Here is a 26,019-nt window from a genome sequence, read left to right as displayed (position 1 = left end):
AGTCACTGATGGGCAAGATTAAAGGAGAAATTAATTACACCTCCTTTGATGTCATAACCTGATGTTTCCACTCATACCTTCCAGAGAGAGATATGGTTCTGAGGCATTTAAGGCCTCCTTTTCCTCACAGTTGATATCTCTAAGCATTTCTTTATCTCACAAAGGGGGCTTATCATCAGCCCCTGTCTTACTTGTACTCCTTGCAGCTCCTGAGGCAGTGAGATGAAGTATTGACATGTTTGTTTAATGGCATATGACAAGGAACTGGAGTTACATGTGGCTAGGTAGAATGACAAAGCTGCAAGAAAGTGAGCTGTCTTCACGACATGTAAGCACACGCAGCTTTGGTGGACTCACACAGTGAAATCCTACACTCTGTTACCAGTTACCAAGTGACAGATTCATGCTCATAGGTAATGGTGTGCAGACTCCTTCAGGGGCCAAGTTCAAAATCTGACAAAGACCAGTTTCTTAATAAATTCAGGTTGAGGTGCATTGCACTTTTGCTTCATTTTACTGGCTTAAAACTTCACTTTCTTGATCCACTAATATTCCTGCTGCAGAAAAACTAAAGATGGCTTTGGGGACATTTATTTAAATCCACTGACAGAGCTCATTGAAAGTGTGCAGTGGTTAATCTTCATTTTGCACTTTTTTTAAAAATCAGATTTTTTTTGGAAGGTATTTTTAGACTGATGGTTTTATTGCAAAAATAAAGAATGCATGACAAATACGATTAAGAGCATTATCAAGCACCATTCTTGTTATCTAGCCTATTTAATGTTATTCTAAAGTGGTAAACAAACCTTAGGCTATATAACATATTCCTCTGAGCCTATAGACCTCCATTGTTGTCCTAAAACTAAACACATCAATGAGGCACACTGGGTGCATAAATACGGGCACTGTTGTTTGTTTATTTTGAGTCAATCCCACATAACCGAGTGCCAAATGTGTATTAATCCATGACTGAAAATAGTCCCTTATAGGCTACACTATTTACTGCTGTTTGAGTAATGTTAGCTGAAAACTACCGCTGTTTGAGGAAATTCGATAGGCTTTACAAAAAAGAGTACCGTATAAATAGGCTATATATCTCTCATCATTCATCAATCATTTTGGGATTTATTACAGTAAATATATGACATATTGGAGCTTTAAGGAATAAAGCTGTCGTCTGAACGTTAATGGGATGGTGGACAAACTGTTGGCTTATTCTTTTCATTAGGTTTGTATAATAATAAATAATAAGAAAACAGACGTCATTTGAGGCGAGTTTTTGAGATGCACGGAGAACACTATTTTACATGACATAAATAAGGTTTGATAGTCCCATCATCTCACATTTGTCACCTCGCTCTCGAGCTCCATTCACATCCAATGTCACGCCTCGACAGGAAGTGACGAATGTAGCCACGAGCGTGACGAACGGCTTGTTCGAAAATACAACAAGGAAGTGACCCTTTATTGTAAAGGAAAATAATCACCGGATAAAACTTCACTTCAAGTCGGGGGTCGCTTCGCTCGGTTGTTGGGTATCGGGGGGGTAAAGTCACCGTGGACTTTCCCGAGAGCCCGTTTCTGATCGTCTCGAGGGATTCTGCTTTTAGCCAGCTAGCTAGCGATGAACACGGACGTGGAATTTCACATCAGGCAGAATTATCCATGGACCAAGCTCCCAGCTAATGTCAAACAGGTACCGTGTTTTAACGTTTTCACAGGGCAAGTTGAGGGGGGAGACCGCTGTGTCGTGGGGGGTGGACCTGTCAATGTCACCGCGGTGCACTCTGTCATACAGCAGCTGTCAGCGTCGCACGGCTCGCTAATCTCCTCTGCAGGGGCTTCACCATTCAGCCGGAGCCACAGCTGGCCATCTTTACATTACAGCCCCTAACTACACTGGCATCACATGACAGACCTTTTGATAGGTGGCGTCACATGATTTTAGCGCGTGGACGTCAACTGCAGATATTGCATTTACACCATTGCGCTCAATGTGTTAAATTATAGACTTGCAAGTTGCAATGTCGAATATTGCGAAGGTTGTTTAATAATAGTCTGCATAAATCCCTCCTCCTGCATACGTTGTGCCTTTACGCCAAGTGTCGTGGTGAAGTGGAGGCGGGTTTATGTACCTAACGTTTCAGCTGCCTGCCTGCATCCCTGTGTGCATCCTCACCAGTGATGAATTACCAAGCAGAAAAAGTGGGCAACTGCTCAGAGGCCCCATACCTCCAGGGGACCCAGACCTCTAGGCATTATTGTGTGTCAACTCATCTGTGCCTATATAACTGAAAATATTAAGGATGCACCCTGTTTTCAGAATCTTATTTATTATTTTATAATAACCCCAACAAAAGAAACTGAATTTAATGTGGATGGGTAAATTGGGGTGAGAAAATATTCCAGCGTGGGAAATTATACACATTACATAGACAGTGGGAGGAAAGTGTGGTTAAAAGCCCAGTAATTAATTTGCAAGTTAATCCAACCATGATCCTCACCTGTGTGCTGTGTGTTTTTGCTCTGCAGAGTTTGGGGAACTCTCAGCGCGAGTATGAGAAACATGTGCTGCTGTACAGCATCCGCAACCAGCTTCGATTCCGCAATAACCTAGGTGAGTTAAGTTTGTCCCTCGTGGCAGTGCTTAACATACTTGTACTGTAGGACACATCATGATTAGTTGTGAGATGAAAAGACAAAGGGCAAACAAATCTTGTTGCATTAAATAGCTCAAGAATAAGGCATGAGTAAGTTTATGGACTGAGCAAATGTATGCCCAGTTTCCAGTATATCAGGTACTTCTAGCTAAAACGAAAGCCTACGAATGCCCTGCAAAAAATAAATCATTATTTGGACTGTATTAGCCTTAACTTATTGTATTTAAAAACTGGCAGCTTAGTGTAAATTGTAACTGCACTAGGACCGGTCAGTTTGCAAACAAACATTTTATATCACAGGTGTAATACCTGGAATCACAGTAATACTTGATTCCCCTCTTGGTACATGTGTATGAACAGGTAATGCAGATTGAGTGATATACGTTGTAATAATCCTTAATATGTCTCTTAAAATAATGTGCAATAGTCTCTAAATAGCTTTAATTATAAACACTTTATGTGATTAATTGTCTTACTTCCCTTGTGACCTTCTGAGCTTGTTCAGCACTTGATCAATACTTTTTTTTTTTTTAACCTGAATTGATCTGGTTTAGTGTTACTGTATGGACACTCAGCCCTGGCTGTGACCTGACTGTTGTGTGTGTGTGTTTTATGAGCAGTGCGCCACGTGAGGAAGGATGAGCGCAAATATTATGAGGAGCTCCTGAAGTACAGCCGGGACCACCTGATGCTGTACCCCTACCACCTGTCTGACATCATGGTCAAAGGGCTGCGAGTCACTCCGTTTTCATATTACATAGGGATCATGGAGGTAAGCCACTTCTGCTGCATTGCAGAACAGAGAAGGGAAGATGGGTGTTTGATGTGGGGAGCTTCTCATACACCTGGAAATCTATCTTTGTACATACAGTACATAATGGTGATTTCACAATTGCACCTGTGCTTTCAGAACAATGAGCTAGGTAAACTCGTTGTGCAGCACCAAAAATGCTCTAATTGGTTTGAAAACATCCAGTCTCTCTTCATTTAACAATGTCTCCTATTTTGGCATCCCTGGAAACCACTGCGGAAATGGCAGTTTCAGACAAAACAGGGACTCTAAGACGCCATTATAATAAGAAGGATCTGAGCTTTTTACAGCCCCTTGCTGCCATGTTTATTACCATATTTCATGGTACACCTGAATAGATCTACTAAAAAGGTATCGTTTTGTGCAGCTACACCTTTACTGTGTAGTCAGTATGTATAGAGTAGAAATGTCTGTATGTCATTGGCTAGCATTAGTTAGTCATACACTTAAAATTAGATGTCAATTGCATGTAATAAAAAAAAAAAAGAAGGAACATAATGTGAAACATGGCATACATTACCACCATTATCCAATATATTTAGTCAGTCTATACAATATTCTGCAGTTTTAGAAGAGCATATTGTGTAATGTCTATCCCATGTTGATAACTTGGCATCAGTCAGGCACTAGGTGTCAGTCAGTGTCTAGTGAAGCCTCATGTACTACCAGCTCAGGCAGACACAGAGGACTGATCCCAGGACAAACACACCCTGAGAAAATCTTGCTGTTTGCTCTGCAGTCAGTTTGGGCTTTGTCTGCATGACAGCTCATTCTCCCTGAAAAAGGCCAGTCTGTTGTTTGAGGCCGGCACAGTCGGGCTCACAAAGCACCAGCCTCTCTGGGACTTTGACCAGCCAGTTCTCCTTGACTTCCGACATTGTCAATTAGATATTAGATTACAAAGACTGAGCGCATGTGTTCACACGGCTGGTAGTGAAACCCATATTACATATTATGATTATGATTTCTTAATAAAAGTAATGCACCTGCAATTTGGTTACCTTTTCTTTTGTTGCACTTGAAGCTGATTACATGTTTTGTTGCACTTGAAGCTGATTACAGATATATGCATTGTGTAATTTCTTTGCATAATGCCCTCCGATGTATTTCCTTAACTTCAGCACCCTGTGTGTTTACAGAAAGAGGGTGTGTGTGCAGATCCTAGCTGCCACATTTGATTGTTCCACATTCAGCATACTTCCCCTTTCATCAGAACAGACTTATATGCCCAGTGCTTTCTAATGACTTAACTTATAAACATGAATAAAGACAAACCATTTAGTTTTCAGCTTTAGCTTATACTTAAAAAGGCTTCACCCACTTTCCTATGCAAAAACTTGACTGAGCTTTAATTGTGGCCACTGAATTGCCGAAGGCAATGTCATATTCTGATAATCCGTCTTAAGCACTTAATGAAAATGGGGTGTAGAAATTAGCACGGCCGCCCAGATCTGCTAATCCTGTTATTAATCAGAGGCAGAGGGACATAGGAAGGGAAAGAGGAAAATGAGTTTAATTATTTTTTTCCCTGTCTCCTTTCTCCTTTCTTTTTTTTTACACCTCCAGGATATTATGAACAGTGAGAAGAGTTATGACTCCTTGCCCAACTTCACTGCTGCTGACTGTGAGTTCCTTCCCCCTTTTTTCTCAGTTTCTCCCCTTCTCTCCCACACTGTTGAAATGAATGACTTTACTGGGGTTCTGTGTACCTCCCACTTCTGCTCTTTCTGTGTCTCTCTCTCTTTTTTTTTAACATCTTTACCAGTTCTTGTTTTTGAAGGGCTCTCAGTGTATGAGGTGGGAGAACAGTCACAGTGAAAAGATGCAAAGTTTTCAGAAAGCTTAAGGATTTAATAAGGGTCATGAGCTCAGTGGAGGGTAGGGCTGGGTACCGAACTTGGATACTTTTAGGCAAAGGCCAAATTGCCTCCATAGTAAGGAGTATCGAAGAAAAAAAAGCCTTCTCATTCAATACCAAATTTCAATACTTAAGGAGTAAATCTCATTAGCGTCATTGAGCCAATACGCATGCAACGTTTTTTTCTTTCGATTTGCTGGTTTTCATGGTTTATGAGAGAAATGGTTTTCAAAACCCACTGACTAGCATTACTAATCCACCTAAAACATGTCTTTGTATTTCCATAACCAAACCAGAGCACTGGCCAAGTCGTTTGAGGATTGCCTGATATATATCCCAATCCATGGTGAATCAAAATTACTGATTCACTTTTCTGATATGTTACTATGTCACGAGGAGCTGTGTTCCTCAGAAATTATTGCAAAATCAGATTTAAGATTGCTTCAAAGCTGAAAGTCAAGTGTACGGGCAGTTGTAGCATTCTTAGACTTTCTGCTGTCAAGTGAAACAGTTTTTGGCGGCCAAAAGCCTGTTTCCACTCCAGTCAAAAGTTTGGCCTGTGAGTGACTGAGTCTGGCTGTACAGGACCTTCATGCTGTGGAGACAGAAGGCTGCCAGTGGGCCGTCAGAGCTGTGCTTGCAGGGGCTTCTCTCCTCTAATCTCCCTGGAGGAGCTTTAGAAGTGTGTCATGCAGAAGTGGGTGGATGGAGAGGCAGTGAGAGTGTGTGAGAGAGAGTTTTACGTGGGCGCATGTTTGTGTGTTGCGTCTGTTTCTCGGTGAAACAGCAGGATACGCATGTAGGATTCTGCTGCGTTAGAAGGCCGAAATGTGAACATCCCTGACTGGTCCCTGTTTGAACTGGCATCCTTCCCAGCACATTTTGCTATGCCCCTTCCAGGCCTGTGCATCATGTGCTAGTGGAGGGGGCAAGGTGGGATTTATGCATACCTCTACCACTATACAGGCTATGAAACGTTTGCTTTATGGGCCAGACTCAATTACAGATAAAAATCCATGCACTCTGTGTATGTTGGTAGATGGATTAGAAGTGCTTGTGTGTATGTGTGTGTCAGGATTGTCTCAGAGAAGGTGTGTGGGTATTTGTGTTGACATGATTAAGTTTGACTGACTTGCTCCTTTTCTCATCATCCCACAGGTCTGCGGCTGCTTGGCATTGGGAGAAACCAATACATAGACCTAATGAACCAGTGCAGGTCTTCCAAAGTAAGACATGTTTCTAATAAAGCCTTTTTAAATGATCATTTATAGACCAAAACGTCATACATTAGGCTCATTTATTTGTTCTTGTTAGCACATTTGGTGTAAAAATGCATATGAGATGGCCAGATTGGCTCAGTGGGTAGAGCAGGCGCACATATACTGAGCGGTTTATGCCTCCACGGAGAGGTCCAGGGTTCGAATCCGACCTGTGATGATTTCCTGCATGTCTTCCCCCTCTCTCTTTCCTTTCTCACCTAGCTGTCCTGTCAAATTAAAGGCGGAAAAGCCCAAAAAAAATAATCCATTAAAAAAAAAAAAATGCATATGGGAATACTGATTTTAGTATTTAGTCCAGCTGATTTAGAATATTTAGTCCAGCTGTACCTTCCCTGATTGGCTGGTCAACAACAAACTGCATAGCAATTCTGTGTGAATGTGCAGACACAGCGTCATACATAGTGTAAGCCAGCATAGCATAACAGCCAGAAATCACCATTAACAAAACATTTCTGCATAGTTTGGAAATCTTTTTCCACCATTGTTTTCAAAATTACAATATTAGTGCTTAATAGCCATGTTATTCAGATTTCAGTGACTCAGTCTCACCTCAACTGCTTCCCCATTTGTCTCCTTTGTCAGAAATTCTTTCGCAGGAAATCAGCGCGGGACCTGCTACCGGCCAAACCAGTGGAAATCTCTGTGGAGCCATGGTGGACGGCACATACGGGATACATCACCGAGGATGATATTAGGGTGAGCTTTGCTTATTTTTTTATTTCTTTTCATGATAGGCATGCGTTTAGATATTTAACTTTTAGTGAAAGCAGGCTGGGATGGATACCTTGTGAGGAGAGAGGACAACATTCACATTTATCCACATTAAAATATTTAATATCCTATCAAGCAAATAGATTTAGGAAGTTCCAGTTTATTCTTTTAATCCTCTTTTCCTTCTATGTACATTCCTTTTTTCTTTTTATCTACAAAATAAGGGAGACAATAAAATTACTTTTACCCTGAGCTTTCATTGAAATTCATACACGTTACCCACCAAGCTACAATTGTTCATCCCATGAGCCCCTGCACTGCATGTGGAGAGCTCACCTGACTGAAAATAAATATCTGCCAAGTTCCCAACAGTTCTTCTCCCCTCCACGAGAAAAAGAAAAAAGAAACACTGGAAAACAGTCAAAGGAATCCACACAGTTATTATATGCAAATGCATGCATCCTCCCAGAGACTGCAATACCACAGTTGTTCTGGAGGGGATTTTATTTTATTTTTTATAAACAAAGCCACATGTACAGGTATGCTCTAATGTTGTGTTTTTGTTGTGTGTAATTACAGATCTGTTCTCCAGGAGAGAAGAAAGCTATTGATAAGATGATAGATTCTGGTCCTCAGCTGGCTGGATCAACAGAGTACAATGTGGTCTTAAGTGAGTAATCTGTCACATGTTATGTTCCTATTTAAACAGGATGTAAGGGTGGGAAACAAGTTGCCACAAAAGAGATACTTTGTTAATGGATTTACAATCATTTTGCACCAACATCTCACACCAGTATATAGGTGCAGAGCAGACAGGATCATTAAAAAGTGCAATAGCAGTTGGCGACAGAAAGAGTTGTTTGAAAATCTGTTGGATTTATTCTTTCAGCTTGGTTTTATATTTGCCTGCTGGTACAGCATGAACTTACCTTCAAAATGTAACTGTTTCTCAGGAAAATAGTAGTAATGGGATTTTTACATAAAATTCAAGAACAATTTGCATTTGGTGGCGTTAATGGATAAATGAGTTTGCATCTTTGAAATTCAGCTACCAATGGGCAAACATCTTTTACAGCTAAAGTGTGGACATAGTGGCTAATACTGATGAATCACAGGGACTGAAGTTGTGTTCATGCAGCCTAAATGTTATTTAGAGCACAGTTTGACAGTCATGAACCTCGGCCACTGGAGTGCTGGGGACCGAGTGGAAACAAATACAAATAAATACAGGAGACACAGGGCAATTTGAATACAAGAAGTTGTTCAAATGAAATTTGATCAGCTTGAATTTCTTTCACCATTCTCATATGTGCAATTTGAAAGTTGTACGCATAATCAAAACTACTATATAGTTTGTATTGTAAGATTAGTTTTTCTGAAAATGGCAACAACGATGTTAATGGATACTATGTCAGTTATGCTAACAGACTATTATTGTATGTTTGTTTTTTATTTCAGGCTTGTACAACCGGGGCTTCATCTACTTGGATGTTCCAATATCTGATGACAGCTGCATCTCTGGTGTGTGTGTGTGTGTGTGTGTGTGTGTGTGTGTGTGTGTGTGTGTGTGTGTGTGTGTGTGTGTGTGTGTGTGTGTGTGTGTGTGTGTGTGTGTGTGTGTGTGTGTGTGTGTGTGTGTGTGTGTGTGTGTGTGTGTGTGTGTGTGTGTGGGTGTGGGGGTGTTGGATACATACAGTATTTAAGAGAACAATTTAATTTCAAATAAAAAACAACAACATGTTTGTACAGCTGTTTGTCACTGTTTATGTCTTTCAGTGCCCCCGCTGGAAGGTTTTGTAATGAACCGCGTCCAAGGCGATTACTTTGAAACGCTTCTCTACAAAATCTTTGTGTCCATTGATGAGCAGACAAACGTAGCGGAGGTAGGCTTTTGAAATGTGTTTTCGCCTGCTGTGCTCATTGAATGTAAATGTGTGTATGTGTGTGTATGTTTATATCGATCAACTTTTAAACCAAGATTTTTTTTTTCTCTCCATCTCTTTCCTGATCCTTCCTACCCCTGTGCCTCTCAGCTGGCGAATGTGTTGGAGATTGACTTGGATTTAGTGAAGGTAGGTATCCACTTGCTTCAGAATGTGAGAGTCCTATTGTAATGTAGAGACGAAAGTACTGTTTTTCAGAAGAGAAAGCTCTCCCTCCCTCCAGGAGTCGTACCTGAGGAGAAAGGAAGAGAAAGGGGGGGGAAAAAAAGTAGATCTGGGGAATATGGCCCCGCTTTCTACAATTGACACTGACAAAACAGGGAGGTCATTTCCTCTGGTTCCACTGTGGTTTATAAGAGATTTTGAGACATGCTTTCTGCCTCTCTGTGTACTTGAAGGCACACAGTGTAGCAGAGAGGTATAAAAAACAGCCTTTTTCATTTTTTGCTAATTGATGTTTTGTAGCCAAATATTGAGATTTAAGTTTCAGTTCCTTATTCATTTGAATGTGATTTCCAGTTACTTTAAATTTGAGTAACGGCAATTTGTTGTGTGTATGTATGTGTGTATATATATAATATAATATAATTTTATCACAGAAGTACATTGGCATTGCTGTCTTTCTTTGGTTGTAGGCAGTTCAAATGAAATTGTGTGCATTGTGCAAACAGGGATATTATGTAGCCCAGCAAGTAGATATTTCTGCACAATTTGGCTGTTCTGCAAACGCACTCACACAGACGTACACCTAAGAGATGGACTATGACACACATACCCATTGTTTCTGGTTGAATCCATCATGCCCCATGACTCTACCAGAGAACTAAGAAGCACCATTCCAGTTGAATTGGTGCTCGAGTTTGACCCAGTTTTCCCCAGATTCCTATTCACTCTCTATCAGACATGGAGCCAAGCTCCCTCTCAGTGTAGCGACCTCCAGTGTGAAGAGCTGAACTTCCCCTGTCCTTCGGTGTCATTCCATTCCCGCTGCTGTAAAGCAGCATTTAAAAGAAGTGCCTAAAGGCAGCGGTTGCAGCGATTCTCCAGGAGAAACTCTGTAACTTCAGAGATGATTGAGATGTCTGAGAGGTCTCCTTTGTGCAAGACAGACTTTTCCCATTAGTTTGTGAGTTTAATGGTCTCTTGTGTTAGCCTCATGGCCTGAGTCACTTGGGGAAAAAAAAAAAACTCACTTAGCTTCTTTTGATATGATAAGAGGATGACCTAAGCTTGCACCTCCGGAGTGTTGAGGTGTAGAAAGCAATCAAGCCCACTATACTTGACTGCGGTGGCCTGTTCAGCCTGAATCAAATATTTAAAGGCAAGGCAAGCTGACGAAAAAAGCCAGCCAACTGTTTAGTAGAAATGACAGTTACCTTTTTCTTTCTTTTTTTAATCGGTTTGAGTCACTAGATGTTAAGTCATGACTTTTTTATGTAGTTTCTGTTGGGCATTGAGAGAGCATCTCCCAAAAGAGTATTCATCTAGTGTTTAGTCTCTTTTAGAACCTCACAAGTCAACACTGACATCAGTAGAATTTGACTATGTAATAGAGAAGCAATCTTCTTATAACCAGCGAACCAAGTCCATTAAAGTGGTACATCTTTTGGACTACACATTCATCCATCCTTCACATTGTATAGACAGTTCTGAATTGCATACCTGACTTAAAGTAGACAATGTAGTGTCCGTTATTTTCACCGCAGCTAGTATGGAGTTCTGTAGGAGAAGAACAATCTGTGATAAAAACGTCAAAGAGCAGCACTTTTGAGATGTTTGAGATGTACCAGCAATCATGCAGGAAGAAATCTATTGTAAAAAGGAGAGCTACCATTTTTTCCCGCCAGACATTTTACTGTGAGTAAGTGGTGCAATCCACTTTTTCGCTTTCTCTTTCATTCCCCATTCTTATTGTTTTTTCCCACCTAAAGTATAACTCACCTCAATATTGAACGTCCAGGAGGGTGACAGGTCACAGGTTGATGATATAATCTGAATTGTTTGTATCAACGGTCTTTTGACTGTTATACTGTTTTTTATTATCAGAATGCAGTTTCCATGTACTGTCGCCTGGGCTTCGCTGTAAAGAAAGGTCAGGTGATCAGCTCAGACCAGCTCCACCCCACCTGGAAGAATGCCCCATCTCTCAACAGACTCAAGTATGTAAAGGCAGCCAATATCAAACCATCCACCACTTCTTAAAAAGCACTGGAAGTGGCGCCATATGTTGAACCATGTTTGCCTGTTAACTATTTTAAGAAAATTTCCCCCCCAAAACAATTCAGTTAACGAAATAATATTTTTGTTGTTTATTTATTTTTTTGTTGTTGAATGAATTAACTTTTAACATACTGGCATGTTAGGATACTTACTGTCATGTGGGAAGAAAATTACAGTTGGGGTCTCCCGCATCCATTCGTCCACCTACATCCACCTAGTAAATCATTTAAGCTAGCTTTAAGGAGAAATACATTTTTCTAAATGTTAAAATATTTAATTTAATTTAATAAACCCCTACACAGGAGGCCTTGATTGTGGTGAGATTGCTCTTTGGTTTAATCACTGTGTGGCTCTGTTTTAGGAGCACCATGGACCCTCAGAAGATGCTGCTGTCCTGGGAGCAGGGCAGTCCTGTCATGGAGGGGGGCTCCTCGGCCACCGACACAGACACCACCAGTCTGGAGGACCAAGGTATGTGTGGCCTCACACACACACACACAAACACACACACACACACACACACACACACACACACACACACACACACACACACACACACACACACACACACACACACACACACACACACACACACACACACACACACACACAAGTTTTGAAGCAGCAGTGCTAATTAATCCGAAAGAAAGCTCAGTCATGCTTCTGAAAGCAATTCTCACATTAATAGGTGTTTGTCTAAAAAGGTTTCATTTGTGGTCTTTGTTATGCATGTTAAGGCAGCACTGTTTGGGTTGCTCAGACTAACAAATTGGATATTATCAAAGTGGCTGTTCATCAACCACATTTACATGTTAATAATCAATTCAAATTATTTGAGAAAAAGGTATGGTTTTGGTTGTGAACACATATTAACATACTAACTATTGTTAACTAATTAATAACACATATCATATTCTCATTTTATGAGCCAATCAGTTGTGCTATTATATGCATTAATGTTGCTGCACAGAGTTATTGCTCTTGTTATGTCTTTTATTTTTCTGTGTCACTGTAGCAGACACAGGAAGCGTAAGCAGCCTGAGCATCCCAGCTGCACCCACAAAGAGGATTGCCTTCCTCTTCGACTCCACTCTCACAGCCTTCCTCATGATGGGCAACCTGTCTCCGGTTAGTTACTGAATGTGGACATGAGAAAACTTTCTCAATGTTAAAAGGCTTAATAGAGACAGAGTAAAGTGTCTTTGTCCTTCTATCAGAACCTGAAGAGTCATGCAGTGACCATGTTTGAGGTGGGTAAGCTGTCTGATGAGACTCTGGACAGCTTCATGGCTGAGTTAGAGAAGGTGAGACCAGCAATGGAAACAAAGAAAGAATAGTAGAAAATAAATGATAGCCTTATGTGTACAAGCGCACAGACACTCTACTTGTATTTATTTCCTATTTTCTGTCTCCAGGTGGAGAGCACGGCAGAGGGCGAGGCCCAGCGTTACTTTGACCATGCTCTGACCCTGAAAAACACCATTCTTTTCTTGCGCTACAACAAAGAACTCACTCAAGACCAAGGACCTGATATCCCAAACATAGGTAATTATACAGTTGCACCCTCTTTTTCATCCCCTCTATTGGTAAATGTATGCACGGTCCAGGCGCCATACATCTCTATACATGTGATAAATAGGCAGCTTGAAGGCCAGATTTGTTTTTGTATATTTTTACGCAGCTAGCATGCTGGTTTTGGTTTTAAGTTCTTACTGCCTTTGCATCCTTAGCAGCAAGCTAATGAAATAGAAACTCTTATTTTCATAGTTTCCCTAGCTTTGTAGTTTGTTTGTTGCCAACAGTTGACATCATCTGTGATACAAATGCAGCCAACATTTTGTAATGGTTGCTTCAAAATCACTTTCATGTCTGCAAATATCAATCACACAGAATATTAAAGTTAGAGCTGGGACGTACAGAGTGAACAGTGTGTGTGTTTGTGTCTAAATGTGTGTATGACTCAAAGCACAACTCATTATTTTCAGTGACAAAATGTATTTATTTATGTAAATATTAAAAACCATGATAAATTCAGTAAAAAGAAATTATCAACAATCAGCAGCTGTTCTTTCTCCCAATTTTCATCTTGACTCCTCTATATTCTGAGCTATCATTACCACAACTGCGGCAAACAACTACTGTAAATGACTCCTATTCAACTACTTAAGCTTGATCTGTGGTAGTCATGCCAGTCTAGCGACATACCAGAAGGCTGTCAAGGTGGTGAAGATGCAGCATCTCTCCTCTGTCATAGCTGGCAGTTGCCATGAACCCAGAGTGTTATTTAATGTGATAAACTCTGTTGTGAATCCACGCACCTCTGCTCTGACAGATATTTCAATTATGACGTGAGAAATTTCTTTGTTATTTTATTGACAAAATAGCATGTGTCAGGAAAAATGCCAGTGCTAATTTTAAGTTGTTTGTACCTGCTTCTCCTGCACACTCAGCTGTGTTTGAGGAATTTAAGCCAGTTTCTCTGACGTTATTTAGTGAGGAGGTACAACACATGACACCTACCAACTGTCCCTTAGACATTGTTCCCGCCAGAATGGTGAAGGAGGTTTTTAATAGTACCATTGGGTCGAGTCTTCTTACTTTTTTTAATTCTTGTCTTAGTTTAGGTTCTGTCCCAGCTGCCTTTTTAAACATGCTGTGGTCAGGCCCCTACTTAAGAAGCCTAATCTTGACCCCACAGTGTTGTCCAATTTTAGACCAGTCTCTCATCTGCCTTTTCTGTCAAAGGTTTTGGAAAAAGTTGTTTTTATACAGTTACAAGCCTTTTTACAGCAGAACTCTGTGTTTGAAAAATTTCAATCCGGTTTTAGATCACGTCACAGTACTGAGTCTGCACTGTTGAGAGTACATCATGATATTTCCTTGTCAGTAGATGCCGGGAATCCTACTGTTTTAGTGCTTTTAGACCTCACAGCAGCTTTTGACACAGTGGACCATGCAGTCCTCCTCTCTCGCCTTGAACATTGTGTAGGCATCAGAGGCTCGGCACTTAAATGGTTTAGCTCCTATTTGGCAAATAGGAGCTTTTCTGTCATGATTGGTGACTTCTCCTCATCAACTGCTCCTCTCTCTTGTGGGGTACCCCAGGGTTTCATTCTTGGCCCCATTCTGTTTTCTTTATACATGTTGCCTTTAGGGGCTATTATAGGAAAGCATAATCTGTCATTTCATTGTTACGCAGATGATTTGCAAATCTATTTGCCTATGAAAGCTAATGACAGTGTTGCACTAAAATCCCTGTTTAGTTGTATCGCCGATATTAAGTTGTGGCTTTCAGAAAACTTTCTTAATTTGAATGAAGATAAAACAGTGTATTATTTTCAGTACTTCAGGCACGTAAGATGGTTCAGCTTTGAATCTGGGAGCTCTGGCATCCTACACTAGGTCATCCGTCAAAAACTTGGGGGTTACTTTTGATTGCAAAGTGCTATATAAATACATTTTGATTGATTGATTGATTGATTGATTGTGGTATTCAATAATAAATCAATAAGTAATGAAAACGTTATTTTATTAGAAATCATGCAGCCCTAATTTTCATGTGAAGGTTCTGGATAAGACTGAAAACTCTTCTGGAAGCAACAAAGAGGAAGTGGGTCTTCTATTTGTGCTGCTTTTGGCAAACTTATGTCACTCTCTCTCTCTGCTGTCTTTTTTGCCCCTTACCTGTGTCTAAATAGTTTCTTTTAAATATGTTCATATTATGCCAGTAAATCTAGAGTGAAGCTGTATTGTTCTACTGGTGTCTCTAGGGGGAGCAGGAGATGGTGAGTCCTCCAATGACGACAAAGCAAATCTTTTAGTTTGTTGCAACTGTTGTGCCACCAGATGCTGTTTGTTTGGTTTGGCAGAGTGCCTCACTTGTGATTGTCTTATCTCAGTCGTCCTCAGCTGCTGCTCCAGGCGTCTGCTGAGGAGCGAGAGCACTGAGAGCCCACAGGCTGAAGCTGAACTAAGCTCACAATGATACAAATTATTATAATAATAAATTATTGTTGCATTACAAAAATCAACATCCAAGCCTCCTTTAGACAACACAGTATGAACATGCAGTCTCATTGCATATTGTAATTGGCCTTTCTTTGCATCTGCGAAACTCGACTGTACTGATTTATCCCATTAAATATCAACATTAGCACTTCATAGACACCTCTAGAAGGCAAGAGGTGATTATTAAATCCACAAATGCCAAGTTGACACTTCCTCCACATCCTTTTGAGAGGACGTTCTTTACAAGTCACGTTGGATTGAACACTCTTCTTAGCATCAACAGCTATAAAGAAAGACTCTTTATTGTGCTTTCTGGCTGAGTTCCACTGCTTCAACCCAGTTACTGTTTGATGTATCCACACTTGACAGATTCAATTCCAGGATCTTTATTTACAGTCTTCCTATGCTCCTTTTCATTTCAAGGAATAGTTGTCTCATGTCTGTCCGGTGTGTGTATATATAAGGCTACAGCCAGCAGCTAGTTAGCTTAGCTCAGCATAAAGACTGGAAACCTGGGGAAACAGCCAAAATGTTCTGCTTTTGCTTACTTCTATTCTTCTACTATCCATGCACTTACTTTAGTCTTTAGTCACGTCACAAGACACAAGAATGCAAACTATGTACATAGTACATGCATACACCTACTGACTCGCACTTGGATCCCAGCCTATTTTGTACAGAAGTTGTAACTGGCCCTGGTTTTTCCTTGAACTAGGTTTCCCCTTGGACATGTTGCGCTGTGAGAGCCTGCTGGGTCTGGACCAGGCCACCTGCAGCCGTGTCCTCAACAAGAACTACAAGCTGCTGGTCTCAATGGCGCCGCTCAGCAACGAGATCAGACCCATCAGCAGCTGCACGCCTCAGGTATGACGCCTGGAGGGAGGGATAGCAGAGGGCATACTGTGCGTCACACTGGGATGTTGGATCAAATGTTGACTGTCTTAGAGTTGTGTGTTTCTGTTTAAGTCGACAGTTCATGTGTTTGTGCGTGTGTGCTCTGTTTGGTTGCATTTGCCCTCTTGCTGTGTGTACACACTTGTGTGCCTGGAGTGATAAATGACTGTGTGTGTATGCTTTGTGGGCACTCAGCCTGCAGTTGCCCCCAACAACAAGGCTACACAAAGAGAGAGAAAGGAAGGAAGGGAAGCAAGGCTCATGAGTAATTCCTCTGCTTGGCCACACTCCAGCTTTCTAGCTGAGCTCAGAGAGACCGAGGGAAAGAAGTTAAACTCTTGTTGTGCCATTCATGCTGCTGTGTATTCTCACACTGCTGGGACTCGGTGAAGTGGAATTCAATGAATTCTCTTCTTTGTTTTCTGCTCACATCTCTAAAAGCAGCTTCAATTTCTGATTCTCCAACAGAAGAACATTGTTGTTTATTTAAAGTATGTGTTCATGTAAGAAATTAAATGGGAAAACCGTTTGTTTATCCCTGCAGCACATTGGACCGGCCATCCCTGAGGTGAGCTCCATCTGGTTCAAGCTATACCTGTACCATGTGACCGGCCAAGGCCCGCCGTCTCTGCTGCTCTCCAAAGGCTCCAGACTCCGCAAACTGCCAGAGCTATTCCAGGTTAGCCCAAACTAATAATTAATCAGGTAGATAGGTTTAATAAGTGTACTGTAGGTACACTGTTAAAGAGACTGCATAAACTAAAGAAAGCTCTTTGAAGTCAGATAAGAAAAGCCCTATATGTGACATTTTGAGCCCAATCAAAGATGCAATTGGACGCTTTTTCATTTCGTCGTTAACTTCTGCCCTTTCTTATTTTGGCCTTCTTTTGACCACAGTTACAGTTGGTAATCAGAGCACTGGTGGTAAAATTCAAGGCCGTTTCCTTCGTCCCTGTCAATCTTCATTTCATAACAAAGCACCTGGCACATCACAATCGCAGTCATACCATGCACCTGCATTTTCCCCCCTTCCAAGGCTTCCTGATGATCTTGGAATTGTTTAACTATCTTGGGAATGTGGGACAGGGAACAAAAAAGAATTTGATGAAGTACATTCTCAAGGGAGGACCAGTAATATCATGCAAATGGGCCAACAGTCTACTTGTCATTTTATTCAATTTAACTGTTTTGCTTCACAGTGAACTTAACTGTAGGATTTTTTCACAGCTGAACATAGTTACCAAAACAGAAAAGAATAAAACCTTCATTTCAGGGATAAGCTCTGACTCAGTTAGTGAAAGCCTTGCAGGTATCAAAACATGTAAAATCAGCTGCCGGGTGGAGGTTTAATTCTTTTAATCAGTTTATGTTTGGCGTAGTGGAAGGTTGACAAGTTGCCATGTTAGTATGAACGGAGGAGTGAGTTTCCTCTACTTGGACTTTGTTTTTGTAGATGCATACTGAAACATTTCCCTCTACCTTGTAAGAGTCAAGTTTTATATTATATGAAAAGCATTCTTCTTATTTATCATTACTCAATATGGTGAGTGATGAGCTGTTGTACTCCCATGATGCTGTACACCGTCACACCACAGATGCTTTCCGAGATTAGCAGCGGTGGAGGAATCCTTTCCTTAACCCGTTTTTCTCCGCTCAGATCTACGACAGGTTGTTGATCACCTCCTGGGGTCACGACCCCGGTGTGGTGCCTACATCCAACGTGCTGACCATGCTCAACGATGCCCTCACACACTCTGCTGTGCTAATCCAGGTAAACACACACACACACACACACAAGCTCCAATTTTACAAAGAGGTTGTTTCAGGATATTCTTTTGGCGTAATTGCTTGAATCTGAACTTATCAACATTGCATCATCTAATGTTATGTATCTACTCCGTGTGTGTGTGTGTGTGTGTGTGTGTGTGTGTGTGTGTGTGTGTGTGTGTGTGTGTGTGTGTGTGTGTGTGTGTGTGTGTGTGTGTGTGTGTGTGTGTGTGTGTGTGTGTGTGTGTGTGTGTGTGTGTAACTCTTAGGGTCACGGTATGCATGGCCATGGAGAAACCGTTCACATCCCGTTCCCCTTTGATGCAGAAGATCTGAAAGGAGGTGAGTAATTATACATGGATAAAGCTTTAAAATCACTTAGTAATTGACATCATACAGCCTATATGTTATGCTAATACAAGAACAATTCACTCAAACAAAGTAATTCAGTGCAAGGTTTTTACATTTATTTGCAAAGAACATTATTTTACAAAACTGAATATGGCGCCTTTTTATCAGATGTTACGTAATTGGCACAGAATGAGAAGTGATGCTAAAATGAAGGGAAGACGAATACATTTCTTCTCTTTATTTTAGCATCACTTCTCATTTCTTCATTCTTCATTCTGTGAGCAGGTTCCATTCTCTGAAAAACCTTAAAACCACAGAATGAAGTTTAGTATTGGCTATCTTAGAATGGTCGACTTTGTCATTCACTTCCCTTTGCTATTCATGTCCCTTGACTTCGGGGTCAGGGAGGTAAAAGCCAGACTTTTCTTGGGTATACAGCAGGATTAACCTATTAACCGATAATATAATAATACACTAGTAATATCAATATTAGTGTAATGTCACGGCCATGTTGTGCGTGAATGATTAACCTCAGTCAAGCTGTGCTCCTTTCTCTGGTGACTCAAATATTCACTTTTTGGCTTTGAAGGGTTTAACTCGTCAAACATCATAAAAAGGAATAGAATCCTGTGAAATCCTTCTCTTGTGAATTTGTGTGTGAAGCTTAACACTAACACTTATCCCCCTAATACATTTGCTGTCACAATATTACACCGTCTGGAGAAACACATTTTATGTGAAAGCTATGCTATGCAGCTATTAATAGAAGTATAATAAAGAGACCTTTTTATCAGTTTCAGTGCTGACCTTAAGCATCCCTCCTATTGTTTGTTTTCTTCCTGTGCAGAGTTCTCCTACTCCAACATGTGTGTGCACAAGGCGCTGCAGAAGCTGAAGGAGAACGTGGACTTGGAGCACCAGTGTGGCTACATCACCATGCTCAACTCCAACAACAGGCACCGTCGGAGGGCCAGCGACAGCACAGAGTGCAGAGGTAGGGGAAGGGGAAGTCTCTTTATTTATTTTTTTTACCATGTGCACATGCAGATGTGTCCTTGCCTCTGATGGCCATTGACACTAATGGTGCAAATTAGATAAAGATTGCTCACAGTCCAGTTTAATTATTCTGTTTGTCTACCTAATTGTATCCCTTATTGTGATAGCCTTTGCTAATGGACGTGGATCGAACAGTATTAGCCTTTACCTTTGAGATTTACTGATTGAATGTTGCTGACATTATTGATCACAGATTTTATTTAACTTTAAAAGTTTTGCACAGTTTTTGTTAATTGACAAACCTCTGATGTTTATTCAGCAAAAGGGATATGGTTCAAAAAGTTGTGCATTTAATGAAGCCTCTTAACTGAAAGGCATTCAAGCTGTAATATAGCTGGGAAACAACCTCACTGTGATGTAATGCTGATGGAGATGTGTTGCCTTTCTTTAAGGCGACACCCATCTAGGTGGAGGCCTGGACACCAACGGCAGCACTGAGTCCTTTGAGCTCGTGACAGAAGAAAACAACGGTGAAAGCAAAGGAAAGACAGACAGTAAGTCGACTTTTTGGTTAATATATTTCTTTCTTTTTCTATTAGAATTCCTTCAAGTTACTCAATCCAATGTTTGAGAGTTGGAAGAGACGGTAAAGACCAGAATGGGAGACCAGCATGTCTGTGTTAATTGTAGTTGTGTCATGTTGTAATGTATGTCATCACCATCTCTGCTCTCCCTTGCCAATCCCTTTCTTTTAGGCCTTTCATCTGAAGATGAGTGGGTCCCTCTCGAACTGTGCTTCGGCATGCCCCTCTTCAGCTCCGAGCTAAACCGCAAAGTGTGTCAAAAAATTGCCTCGCACAAACTGTGCTGCAATGAAAGGTACAAATAAACCCACCCAACATCCTCAAAGATTTTACTTTTGTTTAAAGCATTGAGAAAAGTGTAAAGACGTGTGTTGTAGCGGCGCTAGACTTAAGCTCTGTTGTTGTTTCAGCCTTCAAGAGCTACTTCACTCGAGCCGAAAGCTATCCCTGAAGGTGTTGAGCTTTGTTCAGTCATTCCAGGTAAAAACACTCTGCTGTGTCTTCAGGTGGCCACTTGAGAATACTCACCGAAAAGAAATAACAATGTCTAGTGGAAATATCAGCAGTCAGGAATTTAATTTTACACATCGAGTGTTAAAATTAATCACGATTAAAGATTGATTCCATTTTTAAAAATGCGTCTTATATAACTGTTGGTTTATTCAGGTTTAGAAATGGCAGTACAAGTCCACAGTACTGCATTATGAGAGACGAGAAGGTTTTTTTGTGCAATGTGAAACACAGTGTGGGGGAAACCATTAATGTGTCTCTTATCTTGGACCACAGATGTAAATTAGCTGTATAGCTAACTCTGGTACAGAGCCTGAACTGTGCATGGTCCCTGACAAATAAACTAATATCTTAAGATAATGAGATATTTAACACGCTTCACATGAAAAAACAATATGATTAATCTTCTTTCGTTAAAGAATAAATATGAGCAGAATTAAAGCATATTTACCATTCTTGAGATAATGAGATAATTAAATCATGATTTTGATATAACTGGTTTAAAATAATGACCAGCCACCATGACTGCCCCTGGCAGCTCTTTCCTTAAACATTTTGTTTTGAATCAGTATTGGTTAAATAATACAGAATACTATTCTTCCACAGTTTGATACTGTACATTTGCTAACCCCATAAAGATATTCATCATGAGATGACCCACAGCCAGTTTGAGACTTCAAATTAAATGTAAATATAGCGACTAAAGTGTTAAAAGGTAAAAAAAGTAGAAAAAGTAAAACATTAACATACCAAACATAAAGTAAGTGTGTATTGTACTGTACATGTAGTGTCCTGGAAGTCGAAAGGAGAAACAAAAGGACATGGGAGAAAACAAACAAAACAAAAATGCAAGACAATAACCATAGTTGAAATTGAGCACAGTAACACAGTTATGTGAGGATTGGGTTGAATTAGAAATTAGATATTCTGTTGATTTGCAAATGTTTTTTGGTTGTTGTTTCAGTTTGCGAGGATGTGTGTAAGGGTGAGGAGAGAGAGAAGAGAAAAACAAGACAAAATGAAGCAGAAAGGAAAAACTATTTTTAATAGAAAGTGGAAGACCATGGTGAATGATGTTAGTTTTAGTTTAAAATGTTAAAATATCCTGTCTCTTTTGTGTCACAGACCTTCCTGATGTAACTGAGCCTCCTTACCCTTTATGCATATTTTATACACCGATTTTAAGCCACATGATTTAGTGTTTAAAAGTGCTGATGGATGTTTTATAAAAGCGGCCACATACTGTAGTGCAAATCAGACAGGAACCATTCTACTTAGCCTTTGCCAACTTTTTTGTCCCAGGGAATTGTATCCTTGTCCCACATATCATCCATTCTATCTGGTGTTCTGATCTGTGACATTTGCCCTGTGTTGGCAGGACGGCGTCCAGCCCTCTGACCTAGACAGTGGCGTGTCGAACCCTCTCAGTCAGCCCCCGGCGGAGTCCGGTGTCCCCCTGCCCGCCCTCAACCTCCTCTTCAAGGACGGGCAGTTGAGGGAGTGGAGCGGGCGGGCCCCTCCTCCTTTGGACATCACAGCTCTGCAGAAGGACCAACCCTCATAAGCCCCCCTCCCACCTCCCTCCTCAAAACCTCCAGATTTGGTCACAAGGAAAAACATCATCTCATTGAAAAAGACCACCCTTTCACTGAGGAAATTGTCATTCAAACCCTGCATCTTGTCTATCAGTATCCAGTTGTTGGAAAATTAGCCCCGCCGGCACTTTATTCACCTTTCGTATGAGGAATCATCCTTCTGACAGAGTTGCCAACACTAGTTTGAACCCCCCTAGCTGTTCCCCTCTGTGATTCCTCATATTCTTAGCAAGGCATTGTTATCTGTTGGAGTGGTGCTATTATCACAGTATATAACCGTGATGCAGGTCAACAGCATATGACCTGTAAGGCCATTTAACTGGAAACACTTGCGCTGTTCTCCACCGACTAGCCCCCCCACACTACCCTTCAATCAATGGATGTTCTGTGATCCTTGAGAGCGGAGTGTAAAGTCGTTAATAATTGTATAGATGTTCTAAAAATGACCCACAAAATAAACGATGAAGTGTTGAACAGACATCTTCAGGAATCATTTGACAATATGCATATTCTAGGACCAAGTTTTTGGACTTCCCAGACAGAGTCCAGATACAGACCCCGCTGCCTCCCTGTTGCTGTTGTCTCACGTTAAGTGATCTGATGCATGATACTGTTGCACAACTCGTACCATAAAAGAATAATTTCCTACTTGTAGTCAATATTGGGGGCATTTATTATTTGCACTGTGCAGGATTTCTCCAAACCTGTGGATGAAGTCATGTAATTTCTTTTAAAAACGTTGGATCCCTTGTAGTGCACACATGTTTTTAGAGCTCACGTATAACACAAGAAAGTGGTTCCTCTTGGAAATTGACCGGGCATCAGAGAAACTGCATTTTTTTTATTCTTTATCATTCTTTCTCAGTAAAAGAGAACACCAAAGACCATTTTCCTTTCTTGTATAATGATTTTTTTTTTTATCTTCTGTTTTAATGTCCTTTTTATTTCGCTGCCTTATCGCCGTCAGCCAATCAAAAACTACCAGGTCTTTGATCAAATCTCTAGATTTGATTTGCTTATCTTTTTTTTCACCTTTTTTTCAGATTTTATAAATGATATTGATGATATTTGAATGAATGTTTGTAACCAATAAAATCAACAACATTGGGCCACAAACTACCAACCATTGCCCATGTTCAAGAATTCGACAAGATTAACCAAGTGTACCTAATTGCATAGAACTGGAACAGTCAGGTCTGTTTGACCCAGGCCTGTTGCCACTGATGCCTGCCAGTATCTCTCCCTGGATCCACTCCAGTTTGGTGCAGTGCAGTGCAGTGCACTCTTGGCCAGCCCGCCACACTCTCCAAGGGATTCTGTTTACACCATGTTTTGAAAAATGGGGTTTGTAGTCTAGAGAGTAAAAGGCAACTTCGCTGTGAAGGCAGTCACAGACCCATGGGATGGAAATGCTAATGCTTCGCCCAGCGTTTCAGAGCTGTGATTGCCCAAAAAGTGTCTGAGGTCTGTCATGAATTTTCAGTGTGGCTCCAAGAATATAGAGTACTTTTTATTGCATTTAGAATGCTAACCTATTTTGTTGATTATTTCTTTTTTTGAAGGTGTCTGCCTCCTGCAGTTTTTGACCCACTTGTGGTTGTTTCTAATGACGTGATGGTGAAATAGAAAAAAAAAAAGACTAACATGAGGTCCCGTTGAAGCATGATGACTGTGTACAAACTGTTGTGTGTATGTTGTGTATGCGTGTGTATTGTACACCTCACTATTGGTGTGTTTTAATACATGCCTACCTTTCACAATAAGAGCCCATTCCCATCCTGCCTGTCTGTTATCTAGTTGTAGTTGCTTGGTCATCCAAGATATCCCCCATCCTCTCCCAGGTATACATCCACCACAGTGTTTAAAAAAAATGCTAGTTTTATATGTCAACCTATATTATAGGAACTCTTTGTTGTAGCTTGTTTAATGGGACTGTGAATAGCATTGACTGACTGAATAATGATGATGCTCTTGTAATTAAATGGGTTAAAAAAACAGAAAGTGACATTTCTTCAACATGCCCTTCCTCCATCCTTGCTCCAGATACATGTTATTATTACAGTACAAATACATATGTAAAAAGTATATGAAAATATAAATAAATATGTAATAAGAACAAACTTTTTCCTCCCTAAAAATGTCTCAGTCTCATTTTTCCTGAGCTATACTTAGAGGTTTTATATCTCGGATTTCAGCCCCTACTGGCTCTGAATTGTAGCCGATCACGTTATATGATATTAAGCCATACTTGGTAGATGTTTTTCCTAGCCAGGTGGAACAGATGGTCTGCAAGATGCAGCGGTCCGGATGCTATGTCCATTGGCCTCAAGTACAGACTTGTTCAACCATCCTTGTAGATTTAAATGAACACTTAGCTGAAAAACAAGTCTGATACACGGATGTGAAGCCTTTAAATTTTTTTTTAAAAAGCTACAGCATGAAAAACCCACATTTTTGGGGGAAAATTATAGGTGTAAATCTGTGGTTGGCTATGCCTCCAATGGACAGGTGGAGCCCCGCCTAATTGACTATGTCTCCCAGGCCTCCCTGCTCCAGTAATTTCCCAGCACCACAAATTACAGTGTGTCACCGGGGTGCACCAGTGGTATAAACTGGGTCATGTCACCAGAGGATAAGACGCTCCAAGAAGCGGTCAAATAGGCTGCATGTCACCACTCTAACAGTTAATTTTTTGTCTAGCCCGGCACTGAGGCTCGGGGAAATGTGTAATACATTTGCTGAATTCATTCTGCAGATTTGTTATTTTTGACTTCCATCATTGTCAAACTGTAGTTGCTGCAAGGCTTTCTGCTGAAATGGGAGAAAAGACGTGAATAGAAGAATACTAACAAAAGGTTTTGCACATACACAGTATACATATAGACTGATGAAAGTTCAGGATTGTGAAATTATACTGGCCCCTTGAACACTGAATTCGTGCTGCTTTATCATCATTCCAAGTAAAACTGGAAGTACAACATCTTAGATAATGTTCCTTTGTATTGCATCATTATGACGTCAGTTCACGATGCTATAGTTCATTCGTCCTGGTGTAGGCTGTCATAGATGCCCACTTTTGTATTGAACTTACCTAGACTCCAAGAGAACTTGTAAAAGTGTATCTGTGTTGCCTAAGGAGACAAGAACACAGCTATGTTAGCAGCTCTCTGAGGCTGTACATTGTATGAATGATGTACTGTATGCTAACGCGCTCACAAGGACAATGCTAACATGCAGATGCCTAGCAGATATGTTTGCCATGTTTGCCATCTTAGTTTAGTATGCTAAAGCACTAATCTAAGGTACAGCTTAGGGGAATGTTCTTCATTTTGAAGGCATTTAGTCAAAAAAAGTGTTGGACCAAGTGCTGGTGCTAATTAAAAGGTCAAGGCATTGCCAAAGTTATTACAATTCATCCTGAATGTCTGTACCAAATTTCCTGACAATCCATCCAATAGAAATTTCACTCAGAACCACAAATGTCAACCTCGTGGTGGTGCAAGAGGTAAAGTTTAGGACCAACAAAGTCATTAGGATAAATTATCTGGGGATCATGAATGTCTGTACACAATTTTGCGCAAATTTGTAGATGAGATAAGTTGAAAATGTTTAGCGGATAAGATTTGATGTGTGCTGGTGGTGCTACAGGAAACATCAGGGGATTAAACAAAGTCATTAGGATTCATCCTCTGGAGACCATGAATGCCTGCAAAAAAAATCCATGAAATAGTTGTGGACCAACAGATGGGCCTTGACACAATGCCACGCTTCTTGTACAGCTAAAATCGTTAAATGTTCGTTCTGTCTTGACTTGGAAACCTGCATGAAGAC

At 40.7% G+C, this 26,019-nt stretch overlaps 1 protein-coding gene across 2 annotated transcripts; it reads left to right on the top strand.

Annotated features, from left to right (window-relative positions):
• The first annotated feature begins 1,384 nt into the window (after positions 1-1,384).
• fam91a1 (family with sequence similarity 91 member A1) lies at positions 1,385-24,326 on the top strand. 2 transcript variants are annotated; one of them, XM_039820714.1, is made up of 24 exons: positions 1,385-1,696; positions 2,533-2,617; positions 3,281-3,432; positions 5,038-5,095; positions 6,488-6,555; positions 7,192-7,305; positions 7,900-7,990; positions 8,779-8,841; positions 9,097-9,203; positions 9,354-9,392; positions 11,310-11,422; positions 11,845-11,954; positions 12,502-12,611; positions 12,701-12,787; positions 12,899-13,028; positions 16,207-16,355; positions 16,930-17,064; positions 18,043-18,156; positions 18,422-18,494; positions 19,351-19,497; positions 19,952-20,053; positions 20,255-20,378; positions 20,494-20,563; positions 21,972-22,157. In XM_039820714.1, the coding sequence occupies exons 1-24, from the start codon at positions 1,625-1,627 to the stop codon at positions 22,155-22,157; spliced, it is 2,499 nt and encodes an 832-aa protein (XP_039676648.1). In that variant the 5' UTR covers positions 1,385-1,624. The 2 variants fall into 2 exon arrangements, with proteins under 2 accessions (XP_039676648.1, XP_039676647.1); XM_039820713.1 differs by having other exon boundaries at positions 1,386-1,696; positions 12,499-12,611; positions 21,972-24,326.
• The last annotated feature ends 1,693 nt before the right edge of the window (positions 24,327-26,019 follow it).

Source organism: Perca fluviatilis, chromosome 13 (genome assembly GCF_010015445.1).
Source record: "Perca fluviatilis chromosome 13, GENO_Pfluv_1.0, whole genome shotgun sequence".
Taxonomy (NCBI): domain Eukaryota; kingdom Metazoa; phylum Chordata; class Actinopteri; order Perciformes; family Percidae; genus Perca; species Perca fluviatilis.
Note: the sequence above shows the minus strand (reverse complement) of the source record. Positions and strands in the feature narration are given on the sequence as shown.